The 13,061-nt window shown below is 41.5% G+C and overlaps 1 protein-coding gene across 2 annotated transcripts; it reads right to left on the reverse strand.

The window, feature by feature from the left end:
- Nucleotides 1-413: 413 nt before the first annotated feature.
- On the reverse strand, nt 414-12,127 carry sim1a (SIM bHLH transcription factor 1a). 2 transcript variants are annotated; one of them, XM_028978940.1, is made up of 11 exons: nt 11,850-12,127; nt 10,188-10,270; nt 9,702-9,791; nt 9,526-9,634; nt 9,371-9,456; nt 9,088-9,287; nt 8,323-8,429; nt 7,918-8,065; nt 3,318-3,483; nt 2,554-2,944; nt 414-1,747 (listed from the first exon to the last, which is right to left on the reverse strand). In XM_028978940.1, the coding sequence occupies exons 1-11, from the start codon at nt 12,022-12,024 to the stop codon at nt 1,071-1,073; spliced, it is 2,232 nt and encodes a 743-aa protein (XP_028834773.1). In that variant the 5' UTR covers nt 12,025-12,127; the 3' UTR covers nt 414-1,070. The 2 variants fall into 2 exon arrangements, with proteins under 2 accessions (XP_028834773.1, XP_028834772.1); XM_028978939.1 differs by having other exon boundaries at nt 414-1,750.
- Nucleotides 12,128-13,061: the final 934 nt, after the last annotated feature.

Here is a 13,061-nt window from a genome sequence, read left to right on the forward strand (position 1 = left end):
TAATAAAAACGTAGGGATGTTGGGAATCCAAACCAAGTGGATTTATATTAAAACGGCTCATATTTAAAGTGTAAATCCTGCCTCATGCCTGTCAACATTGCCCAGTAAATTACAAGCCTGGATGACAGAGGCATGTTCTTCATGGAAATAAATTACCAATCCTCTTTTTTCTTTTTAGATATTCAGAAGCACATGGTTCTAACAAAGCAGATAATAATAATAAATAAAGTGTTACGTTAAATTCTATTTTTGATGTAATTTTCATGCTGAATAAATGAATATATTTTAAAATAATTCAGTACACTCTTTTCATGAACCGATTTAACAAGATCTGGGCTGTGGGTCCTGTAGCCCTTATGACGTTCTGCCACGTTTTGTATTATCCAAATACACACTGACACTTTAATTAAAACTATAGTCAAAACAAAAGGAAACATTTTAATCATTCACATAATAAATACATTTTTTCACTTGTGCATCCAAGTGTTTTCTTTCTTCCTCAGCAGCATATTTACATCATAAATAAATTTTGGACGAAAAATGTATTCTGCAGAGAAACCCGGCACAAATAAAAGTCAAGGAAAGAAAATAAGTGTATAAATACCTGGAGGCGAAAAGAGAGACCCCCACCCCCCTGTCCCCCCAATCCAGCCTGTCATCGTACGCTTTAAACAGAAGTATAATTGCATATTATCTGAGTATCTGCCGCATGAGGGTATGGCAACTGTGTGCTGCGACTGCCTGCTGCATACGGGCAGACTAATCCGGTCTCAGGAGAGCTCTTTTTATATTACTCAGATTAAAGAATTACTATGGATTCAAAAAAAAAAAAAACAGACATCACTGCAAAGTGCATCAAATATGAATCCTAGTCAATGTTTTTAAAACGAACCCTACAATGGACATGAGCAAGTTTTCCACAATGCAAAATGTGTGTTAAAAAACTGTTAGGAAAACCTGTGAAACAAAGCAACAGAAAACCTGACAGTCTGTAGTCCTGGGTTCTTTAAGATGGATCTGATATGGGTGTTCGTCTGTTCTTGTTTCCTTCAACTGGGCTGGGATGGGCGTCAGCTGCCATTGGTGATGATGACGGACGTGCCCTTGTGGCCTGGCGCCTGCTCGCCCTGCATGCGTAGGTGTGAGGTCACGTCGTAATGCGCCGCTCCGCCACAGTATCCACGCAGGGCATCCGCCTCATACAGCTGCTCCAGCGCATAGCCGGTGAGAGAATACGGCGCATGCTTCTCCAGGTACGGCCGTGGGTGTGGGGGGTAGAGGGCCGGTGTAGGTGAGGCCGCACACGATCCAGGAAACGTGAGGTGCTGCTGGTGCGCCGGATGGGGTTGGTGGTCGGGGGACAGGTCGGCCTGCAGATAGTCTTTGGGCTTGGCCAGGCGGTCCGAGCTCGGGCTACCCAGCCGGGACAGTGGGACAGGGCTGGGCACGGGGCTGACCACCACCCCGCTGGGTCCCCGGCAGGCCAGAGTAGCCTGGTGGAGGTTGGAGGTAAAGCAGTGGGCGTGGCTCTTTGAGATTCCTTCAGGAGGGAGTCCTTTACGTAGCTGCAACCGACTCTCCTCTTCTTTGATCATCTGCTGCGTTGCACGTATCAAGGTTTCAATCTTGCTGGGCTCCTGAGGACTCGCCCGGAAGTGATGGTCACCACGGTAACGGTCTCCGGAGTCGCTGGCTGAACCACCATCAGGGGAGCTGACTACACTGTCCTCATCCCACTGACCTCTTGCTACTGGGAGAGAGATACAAGAAATCAACTTACTGATCAATTTCATTTAATATCTGCATGTTGAGAGAAGAACAGATGCACCATGCAGTGTTCTTAAACTAATGCCTTCTGCCATTGTTGCTTTGTGTATTAGATGTGGATTGTTGTCACAGTGTGGTCATAGTGTTGTCACCTGCAGTGCTGGGGAGTAATTGTTCGTATTTTAAAAAAAATATATAATAATAATTATAATCCATTATGGTTATTGTAGGAATAGGTGTAATTAATTGGCTGTTACTTTATAAAATATTCATGATTACAGATGTTTTACCAAATTTTGTATACAAAACTATGCCAATATGTTAGTGTGTAGCGGGAATGGGAGTGATATTTGTATCAGCCAATAAGTGCTCAGCGCTCTGTAAAAATCCCTGAATGTGATGAGTAGCCGGTTCTGACTGGATATTTGATTTAGCAGGAGTTTGATCATACAGTGGTACTGTATGATCTTGCAGTAATATCAGACCTGAAGTCTGACATTATGGTGGCTGATATTACGTTAGCTTTAAATTAAATGGATCAATTACAATTATGTTAATGCATGTATTGATGCGTTATGCCCTCTGACAAATCAGGTCTGTATCTGTGGTGTCTGGTACCCCTGAGACCCAGGCTTGATGAGTTTTCCTCATGGGTGCGATGTTTTGATTCAAGTTTGCAGGTCCATCTGTTCTAGAATATAATTTTAAAAATCTGAAACTGTCCATTTTCAGTTTTCTGTTTCCCACAGACTAGAGGATAGAGTATTAATATGAGTAAAAACTCACCATGCAGGCTGTGAATAGACGTGATGTGGGGCATCACACTTTCGTATCCGTCTCCGTTTTCCACTGACTGTTTGGGAAGAACAGACTTGGCCGCGCCCCACCACGCCTCCCGACCAGCCTGAGAGGTGCCCAGGAAGTACCGTCCAGCTTCGCACCGCTCCCGTTCACAGGACTGTGTGTGGGTGTGTCCAGAGCCATCGCTGTGATGCTCCTCTGTGATTGGCAGGCTGTAGCAGAGGGGGCGGGGATCCAAATACTGACGATAGGCACAGGAAGTGTCCATTCCCTCACCATGATCCAGCAACTGGGGTGAGGCAGAGTCTGTCTGCGGACTTCCACCCCATGGGCTATCCTGATCTGACTCAGACCGTTCGGTGTGAAAGCCAGGGTACTGAAGATGCATACAAACACACACCCACAAATCAAACACTGAAATATTTTTTAAATATTAGCTCTGTGCTCTAGATTACATTTTTACACTTTTATCTGTTAACCTACAGATATATGCACAACTGAGTACAAACCTGAGTTCAAGGTAAAATTTGTGTATGTACTCTGATCAGGTTTTAATTATGTTTTTACAGAAAATGGAACATTGAATTTCTATACAAGAAAAACACAGCAGCACATAAATAAATAAAAATATAATGATATACAATAAGAAATACATAAGAAACCAAAAAGTAATCACAAACACAGCACATTTTCCTAGCAAAATTTCCCCAGACTTGTCCCCCAGTAAGAAAACATGTCCACACGTTCACCTGTGAATATGGAGACAGGCGTGTCTTGGCTTTGGTGCGGGAGCTGCGGCTCTTGCTGGTCCGACGGCTGTCAGCGGTAGGGGCCGCCGTGCCGCTGTAGGGGAAGGCTGGCTTGGTGGACGTCACCTGGTCCAATGACAGCTGGAGTCCCTTATACTCATTATCCCTGCACACACACACGCAGGCAGGCAGGCAGTCAGGTGTGTGTCCGATGTTTCAGGATTAAAACTAAGACTCATTACGCACACACACAACACTCGGAGGATAGTACAGTGGAATTTTTTAATTTTTTTTATTTCTCTCCCTCCTGCCATTGTGAATTTGTAAACATCTGTTTGTTAATTAGAGCCTGGTGATGCTCGTATGTGACGAGCCACATGCGGCGAGCCGAGGGACAGGAAGGACATTTCTCCTGAAGGATTGGAGAGAGGCTTTTACAAACATGCGACAGAGGGGAGGACGAGCGTTCAAATACACAGTGAGATTAAGGGCTATGTCTCCGCTAAATCAAGCCCACAAGAAAATCCCACAAGGCATAACTGGGAAATGGGAATTGATTTCTTGGTAAAGCAGCATATAGATTTTGTTCCCTATGATGAATCAACTTTCAGGGAAGTAAGGTGGAAAGAAAAAAAAGCGTGGAAATACAAAACAGAAAAATACATTAAATGCTTCCTTTCAGTGTAGGGTAATACTGAAACCTAACGTTAAAATGGCATACAAAACATCTTGTTACTTTTAAAAACAGTAAATGAATTAGTAAAGAGAATTGCTGGTGTCTTCCTATTGTAAGTCGCTTTGGATAAAAGCGTCTGCTAAATAAAGTAAAGTAAAGTAAAGTAAACTGAGTGTATACACCACCAATATCTTTATCGTATTGTTTTTTCATTGTAATCTGAAATGTTAATTATTAATGACTCTTGCTACAATTAAAGCCCATTGATGAGAGGCTTTTAATTTATTACACACACACCGCTCTACTGAAAAACCTTCTACACACACAGACACACACACACTAATCATCCAGTAGTGTGGTGACGTGATGAATGATTTCGGTGAGAACCGAGTCCCTGTGTCCTAACCTGGGACAGGCGGGTTAGAGACATGATGCAAGAGCCTGACCCGCGTCTCACCCACGTAGACACACAGTGGTGAACTCCAGCAGACACGTCTGTCCACACTTGGCTCGATAAGGGAGCTGATAGGCACAGCCAGATGCATTCACCCGCCGACCTGGCTTTCCAGCCATGGGCAAACAGTCATACAGTGAAAGGTTAGCTGTGGGTCGGCTTTCCTCTCCTTGTTTTGCGCTCCCTTCACACATAACCTTCTTTTTACACATTAATGCCATCACTATAATGGCTGTAATGTACATGGTGCAGTGAAGATATGTACAATACACAGTCTCCAGGCGGCACTGGGCACCACAGACCAGACCAAACCAAATATCTGACCTGTTGGGAGGATTTATTCATTAAATCAAATAAAAAGTTGCAAGACCATCAAGACCCAGCCAAGTCTGCAGCCATTATCTTTTATCTTTTCATAAATGGATGAACTGTAACTTGATGATAAATTACAGAGGGCGTAACTCCGGATTCCTCTGTGGTAGCTTGGGGCAAGAGCTCAGATATTGCTAGTCTTTGATGATTTATCGAGATGACTGAGCATCTTAAAGTGACAGGTTTTGTGACGAGCATTTTCGATCATCAAAGGTGGGCTTGATCTGAGAAAAGACCATTTTGGACCAAATAAAACCAAATGTTAGAATATTTTTTCTCTTCAGGACTTTTTAAAATAAACCTGAAGGGTCCAAGTACCATTAATATGGCCATATACACCAAAAAACAATATTTGTACAGAGTTGTATGAGTTATTTGGTGTGTAATTGATTCCAAGTAGTAAACAGGCTCAGGACTGGTTAGAATTTGTTGTTCAGCATTTCCCTCCCAACACACGCAACAATAACCCCTTCTCGCTTGAACTGCCATTTAATTAAAAAGCCATAAACGCGCGCGATTGTGGGATAGAGGGCGGAGCGACGCGGGAGGGTCTTGCAGGCCCCGCCCACCCACGCGAACGGCTTAATGAAGTGTTTCGTGGAACCCGGTTCATCCCAGCCGGACACACAGCCGGTCACGCGCACGTGCCATGTAAGGAATCAGATACGCGCACACGTCCTGAATATTACATGTAGACGGTCAGCCAAAAACACGCTGAAAATGAGTATTATAAAAACACGCTAAAAACACGCTGGAAATGATTATTATAAATATACAATAAAAACACATTGGAAATTATTATTCTTTAGTTATATTTCTAAATATAATCGTTTATCATGATTATTATTTTCTATATGAGCACCAACATGGATATAGTCAAAATATCAATATGAATATTCTTTATACATCACGGTAGACGTATTACAAAATAAACTAAATTCTTTAATATGGTCGATTTTTTGCGTCATTATACCATAATATCGATGTGAATCTGTTAGAATAATTAGCTCATTGGCAAAAAAGAACATGTCTTACGTTAAAGACCGCCACGCGAAGACCGTCAAACGTAAAGAAACAACGGATTTGTAAAATAAAACTTCTTTGAAGTGATACTGCAGTACCACAGTAAAGAAGCCCCATTTTACAAATCCCATGCCCGCAGCTGTGACCAATGCCCGGACAGACCCATCAAAATTTCCCCTGGAATTTTGTCTTCTAGTTTTTTATTTATTATTGAGAAATGTCAGATAGTTTTAATAATAATAATGTATTATTATTTAATTGATAAATAAATGTGTTTACGCAGTGCTATATATTTTTTTTTAAACCAATGTCAACCAATCAGCGTGCGGACAAATGAAAAAGGAATTCACTTTTCATAGAATCGACTTAAGAAATAATATATACAGTAACATAAAAATTAATAATGCCATTTATTTAATTTCGTATTAACAATAATAAATGATAAGTTAATAATAATAATCAATCGTAGATTGATATGGCCTACATTTACATTACAGAATCTTTATCACAATATCAATATTTATGGGAAAATGTGTAAATGAGTGAAAATTGTGATTGTCATGATTATCACAAACAGGTACTTAAATTCACCAAACCGTAATGGAATTTGTACAATAAATAGTAAATTCTAATAGTTAAGAACAGAAAAGCTGTTCCAATAATTGTATATAAACAGATGACAATATCAGCATTTTGTATTGATAATTTATCCATTTATTGTCCAGCCCTAGGACAATAATTATAATTATACTTTTCTGAAAAAAAAAAATGGCCAAAGAAACACTAACAAATGACTTCACACCGCAATTAACAAAATTCTTTAAACTGAAATATCATGTTTGCCTTGTAAATTTGTGTTTTTATGTGGATCTGTTTATACACAGTTATAATGTTAATGGGTCCGATTGCATCGACTCAAACCCCTGACCAGTCTGCTGGCCCCTCCCATCCGACACATCAGCCACATCGAAGCAAGGAGGAATTCCACTCCCGTGTAATTTTGAACTGACGTGTGGAATTTTCTGCAGAATGAGAGTTAATGGTACACAGCTTTAGTTCTGTTTTGTTCTGTGGTCTGTCCATTGATGTTTGGGGGAGGGGCGTGTCAGGTGGCAGGGCTTTGGAGTTTTTTTGGCGAATTCACAAATAAATATTACTATAATTTTTCTCAAGGTTTGGGGGGTCCCAAAATTAAATTTATTCACAAAGATAAAGAAATTCTATCATCCATCCTCATAGATCCCAACATATTGTTTTTGTAAATGTACCAGTTTCCGTATTCAGCGTAGTATTAATTAGTATGATCTCTATTAATATCAGTATATTCCATCTGCACAAGTCTGTACAGAACCTGGTGATCTGCACATTTTAAATATTGATTCTTTTATAATACAGGATACCCACGAATCATGAGATGTTAATGTATGAAATTATGCATAAAAATGGTTGGTAAACATTTTTCCTTCACATGTCCTTTTTGATATGAAAATGGCTATAATTGCCATTTTGCCCTCTAGGTACTTGGATTTTGGCCCAACATGTGTTTCTGAATCCCAGCAATAGCAACAGAGTAATTACAGGCCTGTCTGCCAGATCCTAAACACAAACTTTTCTGGGCTTTCCCAAAACCAGCCCTGTTAAAAGCACCCGTGGACACGGCACAACACTCCACACTTTTTCTAATTAACCTTCCTTAATTGCTTTATTCAGTAGCTGGGTGTAGACTTCCACGCCGGCTCTCATTATCTGGTCTCGAGAGGAGACGCCACCAATCCCATGCTGAGTGAAAGCCAACAGATGTGACCAGCTTGTCCCTCACCTCACTCTCTCTCACACACACATGCGCACACACATGCGCACACACATGCGCACACACACACACACACACACACACACACACACACACACACACACACACACACACACACAGTAGCTCCCAGAATTGATCTAATCTGGTGGCGTGTTCATCATTTTTATTTATACTGGCGCAGTAAGACTGCTCAAGGGCATATTGTAGGGGGGAAAGGATAAAAAGGACGGAGGGAAATGGTAATAAAGTGGGAGGAGTCTCTTACGTGAGGACGTAATTGACGCTGACAATGCAATGAGGTCTTGAGGAGCGGCTGTTGTGGACGATGGTGGCATAGCTCTGGACCCACACCCATCCGCCCTGTTTGGCTAGAAAGCGGTAGTACTTGGTGGTCACCTGTCCCTTCACCAGCACTGCAGACAGAGAAAGAGAGAGAGAACGAGCAAGACACTCGATTATCATGCTGATCTCTCATCCACGTCCTCATCTCTCCTGTTTTCATATCACAGGCAGTAAATGGTGTAGCACTGAACACACAACGCATCTCTGGAGACACTGACAAGACAATTGTCAAACGTCACCTCCTGCATAACCAATCAGAGCAAAGGCCACTTCGCTTCTCTTCATTCTGCGTGTCTCTAAAGACGGGGACAGCGAACCGAGAACTCACACAAGTGGTGGGCACAGCGCAGGTGGAAGGTGTCACAGCTGTGGACGTGGTGGTACAGGGTCTTCTCAATCAGGTCCTGAGGTTCATATCCTGTCAGCTCTGCCACCCTGTCACACACAGACACACACAAACACACACACTACTTTTATATCCCCACATGAGCATATGAATTATAAATCCTGCATTATTGGGTCTGTCAGGAAGACAGACCATTTATTATTGTGCTGAGAATGGCAAAAATGAACATTAAAGAATGTTAAAGACCGCCACGCGAAGACCGTCAAACGTAAAGAAACAACGGATTTGTAAAATAAAACTTCTTTGAAGTGATACTGCAGTACCACAGTAAAGAAGCCCCATTTTAAAAATCCCATGCCCGCAGCTGTGACCAATGCCCGGACAGACCCATCAAAATTTCCCCTGGAATTTTGGCTTCTAGTTTATTATTACTATTGTCATACACAATATTAAACACACAATTATTAAAACACTTTTAATAATGGCAAGTAAAAAACAGCAAAATCAGTTATAATGAAATAGCATTTAAATTTTGAAGAACAGAAAAATAAATAAAACAGGCAAAAATAAAATATAGAAATATTACCTAAATAGTAGTGTAGTGTGTGTGTATGCATGTGAGTGTGCATGTGTATATGTGTGTATGCGTGTGTGTATGTGTGTATGCATGCGTGTGTGTGTATGCGTGCATGTGTGTGTGAATATGTGTGTGTGTGTGCGTGCGTGTGTGTGTTCGCGCGTGCATACCTGGAGTCCAGGAAGATGAGTTTCATATCCAGGCTGGCCCGGAACATGAACATGTTACTGTGCAGCTTGATCTCGGTCACCGCGCTGGGGGGTAACGAGTGTCCCACCGCCACCAGCCCCACGTTCTGGTAACACCCATCAAACGGAGACATGTCCAGACTGTACTGCCGGATCTTCAGATACCCGCTGCAGTGGATCACCTGCGAATAGAATCCATCATCATTCACAGTCACTTGTACGTCATTCTTTCTGGAATTTTGAAATGGTGATTATTATCGGGCACCTTGTAACCCCCGCACGTCAGCCCGGCGTTCCTCTTGGCCAGGACGCACTTCATCCTCAGGAAGAATGATCTCTCCATCTCGTACTCTGAAACGGGAGGTGACAGTCATCCACTTGTTCCCGCGCTGCAGAGGTCAGAGTTCAGAGGTCACCTACCTTGGACGAAGTGGGAGTGGTAGGGCTGGTGCGCAGTCAGCACTGCAGTCATCTCATCGTGGTCGGCGGGGTGGATGTACTCGTAGATGCTGTTACCAGTCAGCTCTACCTGTTAAAATGGACACGTGTCACCCCCGCCAAATGGCACCCGCGCCTGGCACGCATGCGCACATTACCTGCGAAAGGCCCAGGTGGACCGACGCCGTCTCGGAAATGTACATGATCTTCCCGTCGGGGGCGACGACGAATATGAAGCCGTCCAGCGTCTGTGGGACACACATGTCGTGCAATTCATCCCACCAGAAATTCCATACCCGAATAATGTAAATAATTCATTTTAAATAACTGATGTAACAGAACTTTTATACTACACTATCAACAAAAAAAATAGGTAGACTGTTCCTCTTAAAAATGTTAGTCATTACATTTGTATTAAAGCATTTATTAAAATATAGATGATAATATATATCATTTATTAAAATACATATCACAGTACATATCATTTATTAAAATGTATATCAATAAAATAATTCGTAAAAATGACCACAAAACAAAGATGAAAACAGGCATTCCCATTTCTTATTTATTTAGATGTTAATATTCTGCGGCACAGCGAAGAGTGAATGTAGGAAATCTCCCGATAATAAGATGATGTGCGGTACCTGCAGAAGATGTGACCCCAGCTCGCGCCCGATATTGTCCAGGGAGCTCGCGCGGCTCACGTGACCCCAGGACTCCCCGAGACCTGTCACACATTTCGGAGGACTTTTTCAGCATTTGAGGGTGACGCGCTTAAATAATTCTTATAGCAGTAAATAGCAATGATTAAATTATTTATCAGGTTTTAATTCACTGCTAAATACTGCATGCTTTCATTGTTATTTTCTGTCTTTAAAGACGCTGTTTTAAAATAGGAATTAAGGACAATGCGTAAAGAATATTTTAACAGATAGATAGACAGATAGACAGACAGACGGATAGATAGATAGATAGATAGATAGATAGATAGATAGATAGATAGATAGATAGATATTTTGCCGTAAATCATTTATAAAGCCTATCTCGTAAAATACGTACAGTCGTGAAATTATGGATATTTATGGATTGTTGTACAATTCGGGATTTTAAAACTGGGTCCACGCAGTGCCGCTACCGGACAAATTCCCACATTCTGGAATTCACACAAACGGGAGCGCGTTCCGCAAAATAAAGAGAAATTATTTGACTGTTTTATTTTTGGACAGCAGCAGATCGGGATCGTTAAGAATCTCATCTCCACCAAACACACACACGCGCGCGAGTTGCGGAACTAATTTCAGTTCAACAATACAAAGGAAACGCGCACCGACAAAAAAAAACACAACATACACACACACACTGATCCGCTAAAACACACACACACCAACCTGAACCAAAACCCGCGCTGCATTTGCCAAGTAAAAAAACCCAGGTCCGTTATAGAATAAATACAATAAAATGAATAAATGATTCTTCAATTAATCTCGTTCACGTAGAAAAGAGAACAGGACGCAAATACACTGTCAGGAATATTTTACAATATTTCCTGTCAGGCCCAGCCGCCCGATTCCCAAGATGCATCTCTACATTTTTTCTGGTGAAGGTCGACTAAAAATTTAGATTGGCGGATTAGTCATATTAATCTGATGTAATATTTTGTAGGAAAATCATAATCGAATTAATGTAATACTAGAATTTGGCATGAAATATAAATAGTAACAACAATTATTATAACAATAAATAATAATAATTACTTTGTATTTTGAAACAAACAATTACCTGCAATAAGAGGAATAAATATCATAAACAAAATGAATTATTACCACGAATAAATTGAATAAATACCACAATATATATGTATTAATTATCTCCAATAAACGGAATAAATACTACGACTGAACGTAATAAATACCTCCAATCAACGGTATAAACACTACGAATAAACGTAATAAATACCACGAATAAAATGAATTAGTAGCACGAATTCACAGAATAAATATTAGGAATAAACTGAATTATTAGCAGGAATAAACTGAATTACTTGCAGAAATAACTTGAATTATTTTTATTAGTAATAGATATTTTGCTTTATTTTATTCTTGCATGATTTAAAGAGCAGCAGTAATAATAAGAGCAGTAATAATTTTGATTGTCGTTGGAAGGAGATTTCTGCCTTATTTTTGTTTTTGCACGATTTAAAGAGCAGCAGTAATAATAAGAGCGGTAATGTTTTTGCCTGTCTTTTTGCCTTATTATTATTATTATTTTTGGCAGTAATAACAGAGTCCCCGCTGCAGTGAACCCACCCTCAGGGAAGACAAGGCGCATCTTCAGGTAGCTGGTGGTCAGCCGGATGATGGACGCTTTATCCAGCTGCGACGTGATGGCGGAGGGCAGCGGCAGCAGCTTGGCCAGCTCGTAAAACTCGCTGTTCTCCTTCTCCCGCCGCGTCCGCGCCGCGTTCTTCGACTTCTCCTTCATGCTGCCTCGGCCGGGCTGTGGCGTGGGGGAAAAATCACGCCGTAAAATCCAACTCTCATCTCACCTCGCCGCGCCGCGCCACGCCGCGCCACGCCACGCCGCGCGCATCTGCACGCCGCTCCGGCGACTCTCCACGATCCACGCCGGCCCCGCCCCCGCGACGCGCTGATTGGCCGGGCAGAGGCGTGCGCGAGAACGAGAGACAAGGACTAGCACTGACCCTTGACTCCCACGCAGAAGAATTAGTATAATGTAGAGAAGGCACTTTAATAAACCCCGTCCCCAAAATCACATCATTAATGTTATTTCTCTTATTTCAAGCGAAAAGCAGAAAATGAAAATAAAGTCCACAAAACAATCATAATCCTTTCAGATGTGAAGTCATTCTATAGAACTAACACTGACTTAATTCAATTAGATTCCTGGGTCCCTGACATTTGATGAAAAGCAAGTACAACAAGTACGATTAATTCTTATTAATATTGGTCATTAGAAGCGTGGCTGAAAATAAAAAGAGCTGCGTGGACTGCGCGTGGAGCCCGTCGGTGAACACGCACAGCCTGACGGGTAAATCGAGGATTCTCCGGCTGTGGTGTGTGTGTGTGTTTTAATAGGAAATCACCTGCAGCGCGCAAAGAAGGGAGAAAATCGGGCAGGACGCGCCGTGCGCACGGATTTAACCCGGAGCCGAACCTCGAATTTACTGCTAATTAAACTGCATCGCTGGAAAAGAGAACAATTGAAAATAGTGGAAAATAAGGCGATATATATATATATATATATATATATATATATGAAAATGTCATCTGCCCTTTTCATTCGTTAGTTTTTTTAACTACTTCATTATCTATTTATTTCATACGTACTTTAAAAAAAATAAAAATGCAGTATCTAATTCAGTAGGGCTTTATTCATTCTCAGTCTGAAAACTAAACCGCATCTTCACCTAAATAACATGACGTCATTATTTACACATCGCACAACCAAATACAGAAACATCGGAATTGAAATCAGCATTAATATATGAGGGATATTTC

The sequence above is a fragment of the Denticeps clupeoides genome, chromosome 5 (genome assembly GCF_900700375.1).
Source record: "Denticeps clupeoides chromosome 5, fDenClu1.1, whole genome shotgun sequence".
In the NCBI taxonomy this organism is placed as follows: domain Eukaryota; kingdom Metazoa; phylum Chordata; class Actinopteri; order Clupeiformes; family Denticipitidae; genus Denticeps; species Denticeps clupeoides.